Source organism: Oreochromis niloticus, linkage group LG3 (assembly GCF_001858045.2).
Source record: "Oreochromis niloticus isolate F11D_XX linkage group LG3, O_niloticus_UMD_NMBU, whole genome shotgun sequence".
NCBI lineage: Eukaryota > Metazoa > Chordata > Actinopteri > Cichliformes > Cichlidae > Oreochromis > Oreochromis niloticus.
The window spans coordinates 55,539,379-55,547,611 of NC_031967.2; the positions used below are offsets into that span (position 1 = coordinate 55,539,379).

The following is an 8,233-nucleotide window of genomic DNA, read 5'->3' on the forward strand; positions in this document are numbered from 1 at the left end:
ATGAGGAGGCGACTGACCAAGCAGTTCTCTGTCAAAGAGGTTCTGGTCCAGGTTTCTGGATATGAAATTAAACAGGAGATAGACGAGGATGTCTCGGAAGTGGAAGACAACACAGATTTTGATCCAGACTTTGAGGAGACTGACCAGTCAACAGCTGGAGAGGGAGAGGCTCCCGAAGAAAGGGCGCCTGAGGAAACATTGCAGTCCAAGAGTGGATACTTGCTCTGGTCTTCATCCCTCCAGGACAGAGGAGGTAGCCCAGGACCAACACAGTATGCCATATCTCATGTGGATGACATCAAATCCAGCTTCCAACTCTTTTTACCAGAGTCCATTGAGGGAATTATACTGGAGATGACAAACCTGGAGGGGAAGCGTGTGTTTGGAGACACCTGGAGAGAAATTGACCTGGTAGACCTCCAAGCCTACATAGGTCTGTTGATTTTAGCAGGAGTATATCGCTCAAACAATGAGGCTACAAAAGGTCTGTGGGATGCAGAGTCTGGCAGGCCTATATTCCGGGCAACCATGTCCTTAGAACAATTTTGTGTCCTTTCAAGAATTATTCGATTTGATAACAGAGATACACGGCAAAATGACAAGCTGGCTGCCATCAGGAACATTTGGGACAGGTGGGTGGAGCGCCTACCTCTTATGTACAATCCAGGCCCTGAGGTGACGGTTGATGAGTGCCTGCTTCCTTTCAGAGGTCGCTGTCCCTTGAAGGTGTACCTTTCAAGCAATCCAGGGAAATGTGGAATAAAGGTTTGGGTAGCATGTGATGCCAGGAGCAGCTATGCCTGGAATATGCAGGTATACACGGGGAACCCCAGTAGTGGAGGGGCCGAAGAAAACCAGGGTGTGCGTGTTGACAAGACAACCAGTCTCCAACGGCATAATACCACATGTGACAACAAGCCTGAACTTTCCCCTGCACAAGTATCAACCAGAGGAAGAGAGGCACTCTCATCAACATGTGCATTCACTGACGCACACACACATGTGTTGAATGTTCCCACGGAGAATAGAAATGTCATCCCGATGAGCACGCTACACAAAGACGCCGCGGTCAGCACCACAGAGGACAGGAAGCCCCTTATAATCCAGGACTACAAGAAGAACAAAGGAGGTGTTGACTGCCTTGATAAGGTAATGTAAAGTTTCATCGATCCTGCATGTTTTTAATTTTCATTTATGTGAATCATAGCATTTTGTGTACGACAGATTCAATATGTTCCCAATCTCTTATTTATTGTTCCTTTTATTGCAGCTTACTGGCACATACACCTGCAAGCTAATGACAGCCCGCTGGCCTGTGGCACTGTTCCACAAGATCCTTGATGTGTCTGCTTTCAACGCATATGTGGTGTGGACAGCCATCGACCCAACCTGGAATCAGGGGAAGAGTTTCAAGAGGAGACTTTTCCTAGCAGAGCTGGGGAAAGCTTTGGTGACTCCTCTTATTCAACGGCGCCAACACATTCCCCGCACACCAGCCTCTGCCAGTCTGGTGAAGAGTGTGCAAGCCCCAGTCCCAGCCGCTGCCCTGGCTGCTCTCCCCCAACAAAGACACGGGCAGAAAAGGAAGCGCTGCGGGCTCTGTGCCCCGAGAGACAACAAAACAAGCCTGAGATGCTGCAAATGTGATGCCTCTGTTTGCAAGGCCCACTCTCACCTGACTGTCACATGCCACTCATGTGCATGATACGCACACACACAAGGCTTCATGTTGAGTTTGGTCTTTGGTTTTCCATGTATTTTTACATTGCATGTTCATTTTGTAATACAATTTTTAGTGCTTATTTGTGTATTCACTGCAGTTATTTAATGTCTAATTCTGTTCATTCATGTTAAACACTACTTTGACACATTGTTCACAGCTAAAGAATGTTGAATAAAAAATTTGTTGGTGAAAAAACTGTTTTTTGTGCTAATTTAAGAGCAGTTAAAACCAGTGATGGGAATAACGGCGTTACAAGTAACGGAGCTTTTTTGCTGTGGGCAATGGGTAATTCACTTTGCTGAAGGATAATGTTAAAGTATGCCAGTAAATACCATTTGAGTTACACAATGAAGCTGAGCGGGATCTTAGGCCAACGTTAACAGTGTGAGCACAGGAAGTGGCGTGAAACTCTAAAAGCTCAGGAAGGAGACCAGAGTTCACTACCTCCTTTTTTTCACTCTTTGGTCTGTCGGAATTTTTTTATCGATGTAACATTTCAAGATTTTTGAGCTGCCCAGTTGAAAGTATTTTCATTTTTTTTCTATTTAATTTCTTGGAGTTTGCATTGAACAGCCAGTGAATAAATGACCCAGAAATGTTATAGATGAGACTTTTCTGCTAAAACTTCCAAACTGAACACTTCCTGGTTGGTCTCTTTCACATTAAAAGCTTATTTGTGACAGTTTGGTTGTAAGACTTTTAATATGAAACAAATGGAGGATGTTGTGATGCAGATGATGTAGATTTAGTTGTAGTGAATTGGTGCATTATTTTAACTGTGACTGGTCCCATGCTGTTTGAACTTTTTAGAGTTCGTCGCCTAGTCCTCGCCAAAGGTATCTACCAGTCCAACTGCTGGAATCCAGCTGCTGTTCATTCTGACCTGAGCATATTCATCATGAATCTGATCTGTATATATTTTCTTTAATCTTGTCATGAAATTCAATTACACACCTGCTGACCGACTAAAAACTCAAAGAGTATGGATGTTTTTTTTGTTAAAAGAAAAAAGCTGTGTGTTTAATGAGTTTTGACTTAAGGAAATGAAATATATGAAACTTTAGATGCTGTTTAAACTAAAGACGTCTCAATCAGTAGATAAGAGTTTGCGCATGTGCTTCTTAGTTACTTTGTTGTTGATATCTGTGGTTGTGCTTGAACAGGACACATAGTGAGGACATCTGTGCCATCCATCCTCATTCAGTCTGTGGTAGTTTGTGGAAATTTACTAGCAAAGCCTGCAGACCACGTGAGTTGTAACCAGAGATGGGCAGTAACGCATTATCCGATTACTTTTTTCAAGTAACGAGTAAAGTAAGGGATTACTATTGCAAAAAAGGTAATTAGATTACTGTTACTTTCCCGTGAGCACGCTGCGTTATTGTGTTACTAAAACCTTGATTTTTGTTTGCAAGAGTGTCTCATGACAATGATGTAGACGAGGTCGACGTTCGTGGCAACAGCTGAGTGCAGATCAACAATGGATAATATATCGAGTGCGGGAGAGAGTATGAGCGTGCAGCGTTTAAAGCGTGGAAGTACTGACCTTACTTTAAGTCTGATTCCGTAAAAAGTGACAAAAACATTAGTGTCTGCTGTTCACTGCGTGAGAAGAAAACTTCTTTTTACAGCGAAAAAAACCCCTAAACTTCCGAGCAAGCACCGAGTGCGCTGCCACGGGAATGTGAAACTGCCGTATCCTTCCACTGACCGCTATGACACACCTGCACCAGGGCAAACCTCAGCCTGCTCCACTCCTGCTATACAGGTGAAAATAGAGCAACAGGAACGCTGAGTCTTTGATTTTATTTATTTTCTGCTGTGTTTCACTTGCATTTATTTGCTAAATGCCAGAATCTCATGTTAAACCTCACAAAATTTCAACAACCACAAAACAGCTAAAACAGTAAATGAGAGCAGGTACACGGATTCTGCACAAACACGTAAACACAAAGCGCGACCCGCCGACGCATCAGAATCAGTGAGATGTCGCCTTTCTCTCCCAATGGCACGGACACAGTCGGGGCTGAAAGCTTCAGTCTCATGTATGAGGAGTAACGTCAGTCTGGGAGGCACTGAGAGTTGTAACAAAGAACATTCCAGTCTTTTAAACCAGGGGTCCCCAATCTCAGTCCACGAGGGCCGGTGTCCCTGCAGGTTTTAGATCTCACCCTGGGTCAACACACCTGAATCACATGATTAGTTCATTACCAAGTCTTTGGAGAACTGCAAGACATGTTGGCTGTGTCTCAATTTAGAGACCTCACGCTTGAAGTACGCATTTTGAGTGCAACTACGTCACCGCCACGTGATGACGGATGTCCCATTTCGAAGTGTACTGCAAATGCATACTCCAAATGCGCCGTCGATTTCCCCAAATTTCAAGCGTGATCCGGTGCACGCTTCGTGGTCACATATATCCCACAATTCATAGCGCGTGGGTTTTGGATAATTTTGCCGCAAAATACGGCAGAAGGGAGCGGCCGAAGAGTGAACTGTCAAAAGTAAGTACTGAATATGATGCCACTTATTTATTTTCAATATTTATTCACCGTGATCTAAATATACCCAGACCGACACATGAACCAGCAGATATACTCACATGCACAGATGAATGGATTTTGTTGTTAGTATTTTAATTATTTTTAATTATCCAAGCCATTTCCTCTGACATTTTATTTTATACTGAGATGTTTTTCATATTATTTTGCCTAATTTTCAAACTTGTGAGATAAATAAAGCATTTCTTATGTTAAGTCACGTTTAATTATGATGTCATAAAGGAATAATCTTATTATCCTATCGCATCCTGATGAGTTTGATTCTGAATCAGACGACAAATCAGCTTTTATGTAAAACTTGCTGACTGTTTGAACCTGCAGACACCTGCCAGAGTCTCTGCAGAGGTTTTAGTTGGAGGATGACGCTGGGGTGATGTGCTGCGACCTGCCTGCAGCTTCCTGTGACTACACACTGCTCCACAGGCATTCAGATGTAGTCCCTGTAGTATCTACTCCACAGTGGAGGCTTATGCTCTTGTACTTGTGTGTGAAACTGAACCAGCTGAGAGCATCAGCGACCACAACCGTCCACTTCTTAAACACAGAGGTCTCTGCTGTGGTTTCTCTCACTCACCACCAGGTGAGCATATCCTTAACCCTCACCGAACCAAAACAGGTAATTACACTGTAGCTGTAAAAAGCTGTTTGTCTACAAGCTTTCAATTAAAGAGGTGATAATCACTCTTATGTGTTCAAGTGCATAGCATATAGTATGGAGGATGTCATAAGGCCTCGAGGCAATCGGATGCAAAACACAATATTTATGAGTGTTTTAAGTTGCAAATCAATCAGATTCGTGACAGGAAGGTTAAACACATATTCACCACTGCATTCATTGTTAAAATCATTTTGTAATGTAGGATCATTAGGATTCTCCATTTCTCCTTGAAGTCCAGGAGGAGGTGCAGGAAAGATTAGGAGGAGGAGGAGGTGTTAACAGTCCACCTCACAAGTGAGACTTGTTGATACCTGTGAAAACAGAATCACCTGAAAGACTCACGAACAACATCATAGTGGCTCTTTATTAATTTAATGGATTAAACTCACATAAATGAAATATGGCGTTCCTGCAACAGCGTCCACGTCTCCCACTCATGCAGATTGCTTACTGCTTACCCGACACTCACAAAGCTTTAAACAGGACATGACAACAGAGTGAAGACATAAAGTGATCAGTAGGAAAAAATGAAGGAAAACAAAGTGTTTACAGTATAATTCATAACATCACGCTGACTCCACTCTGACATCACTGATCAATAATCAAAGAACACACAGATCAAACTGATCGATCAGCCATCAGAGGAGTCAGATCAGTGGAGCTGCTTCTTTTCCTGATGTGCTGATCTCTCCCTGCAGAGGAGACACGACACCTACACACACAAATACAATAAAATAATAAGTGAAAGCAGAGAGAACCAAGTGAAAGTGAACAAACACCAGTAATTGTGAGCAGCACGATTCTTCATCCGATTACGTGTCCGTGGCTCCAGGCCACACAGCTGTATCTGCCACTGTCTCTCTCTGTGGAGCGTTTAAAGGTCAGGCTGAACCGTCTGCTTTTCAGACGCTCGTCTTTCATCTTCACTCAGTCTCTATAATCCCGCTCCTGTTTGTCAGGCTTCTGAGGATGGTGCCACCACTCTACCCGAGTGTCTTCAGGCAGCTGAGCTGTGGTTTTAAAGGGCAGCCAGACAGACTCCGCCCCCTCCTCCACCTCCACCCGACACTATGAGAGAACAGCAAACACAATGAGAAGATAGTGAAATACAAAGATTTGACTGGTCAAAAACACCCACAAGGACTACAGTAGGTTCTACAGCTGCATTGTAGAGAGCACACTGACCAGCTGCATCACTGCATGTTATGGCAGCATTACTGCTATGGACCGCAAACACCTGCAGAGAGTAATAACAACTGTGGAGAAGATCATCAGGACTCCGCTGCCCTCTCTGCAGAGCATCGACCATCACAGAGTCCAGAAGAGAGCTGCCTCCATCCTTAAAGACCACACACACACCCCCAACACAGACTGTTCACACTTCTGCCCTCGGGACGGAGGTTCAGAAGTGCGAAATCCAGAACATCCAGACTCAACAATTCCTTCAGGCGACCCATTTTGAATATTAATAATGATTTTTTGCGCATCAGGTCATTTTACATATTAAGCCAGCATATTAAAAAGGTTTTTTTTGACAAAATCAGTGCTGTTGTGTCTCAAGCTGCCTCACCTATAAATGTGCACTCTAAAGCAGACAGCAACAAAAGTCTTTTGATAAGGTTTTCTTTTGATAAGATGAAAGAATGACAAATCAATGACAAATCCCCCCAAAGCTTTCTTGTTGTGGCATCTCACTCCTGGTCTACTTTTACACCTGTGACATTTGATAATATCTACCAGGGCCACCCTGGTAGATGAAAAGAAGACGTCCTTAGGTCCCTCAGATATTCTCCCCACAAAGCTTTTTATCAAAGCCTTTGACTCTATTGGTCCTTGGATTGTAAACCTTTTTAATGCTTTTCTTCAGACTAGAGTGTTCACAGCTTTTTTAAACATGCCATTGTGGAACAAAAGCTCAGAAAACCCAGCTTACATTGCATCACCTGCATTATGGGTAGTGTAGTAAAGTCACCTGACATGAAATACTGCCAGAAATAAAATAAAAGACCTCCAGAAACAACAGGAAAAACCAGGAGAGCTGTGGTCCAGGATGGCAATGGTTCTGTGAAGAAAGACAAAGAAGCATTTGACCCTTGACCTCTGACTGATTAAGTCATGAAAGAATTTGTTAGTTTTAAGACGGTAAGTAAGTAAGTAAGCATGCTTATTGGGACAATATTAGAAGTTCATTTTGAGTGAGTGTGATTGTCTAAGGCAGGGTTTTGGTTTGATGTTGACCTTTGACCTGCACTGGTACGTCTCTCAGTCTCCTCTAAATGATCTGATGGAGTAGGTGTAGGTGGCGCTGTCAGATAGTTGGAGGTTGGTCAGGTTCAGGCTGAGGTCTCCAGTTTCCAGAGTGTCAGTCATGGATGTTGGGCTGCTGTAACGCTGGGTTTGATCTTTCAGTTGGTCTCCTTGAAGCTGATACTGGTCGGAGCATCTCCACACCACCGTGGGCCTGTCCAGTTCAAAAGTGGGAAACTCACAAGGCAGCAGGACAAACAGCTCTCCCTCATACAGCTCCACAGCTGAGGCATGCTGGGAAACTGAGGACATGGAGAGAGTCCATGTGTCACTTTGAGGTAAAGATCAAACGTGGATACAGTTTCAGTTACAGAATACAAAATATCCACATACAGAAATAAAATCACTGTTATACCTGAATAAACTGTATGAAGGTAAAATAAATAAATAAAGTAAAGGAAGAAATAAGACGTGAAATAAGAGTTCAGCTCAGCTACTCACAAAAACATAGATTTGCTTTTATTAATGAGGCGGGTGTGAGAACAGTTAGGAGGCTCCTGATTGGTTCATAAGGTGTGAATAAATCTGTCATGTAGCTGGAAGCAAAGCCACATCAGGTCTACCTGGCTCAGATCTAAGTTAGTTTGACTATCATTTGGCTGGCTTCTAAGTTCGTCTTGTCTTGCTGTTGGTAAATCTGTCTTATTTTATTTTGTTCCTAATTTGTGAAGCACTTTGATTGACATTGCTGTTTTTAAATGTGATATAAAAATATGTTTTGATTTGATTTGATTTGATAGAAGTAATTAATTAAAGTCTTAAATCAATTCTGTATTCAGTGCAGTGGAACGATCTCCTTTCTTTGAATTTAAGTTGGAAGTTTAGGAAGCAGATGGGCGTCAGGGAGCACAAATGTGATGAGGTGAAGGCGTGGAGCACTGTTTCAGATTCTGCTGTGGAAAGAAATGAACTTTCACAATATTTTTAACTGGAAAAAGGGGCAGGGTATGAACTTTGTAGCTCAAAACAAAGCTCAGGGTAAAG

General features: G+C 42.9%; 1 protein-coding gene across 1 annotated transcript; it reads left to right on the top strand.

The window, feature by feature from the left end:
- Positions 1-1,705, top strand: LOC109196916 (piggyBac transposable element-derived protein 4-like). Its single transcript, XM_019351466.1, has 2 exons — positions 1-1,149; positions 1,271-1,705. The coding sequence occupies exons 1-2, from the start codon at positions 1-3 to the stop codon at positions 1,703-1,705; spliced, it is 1,584 nt and encodes a 527-aa protein (XP_019207011.1).
- The last annotated feature ends 6,528 nt before the right edge of the window (positions 1,706-8,233 follow it).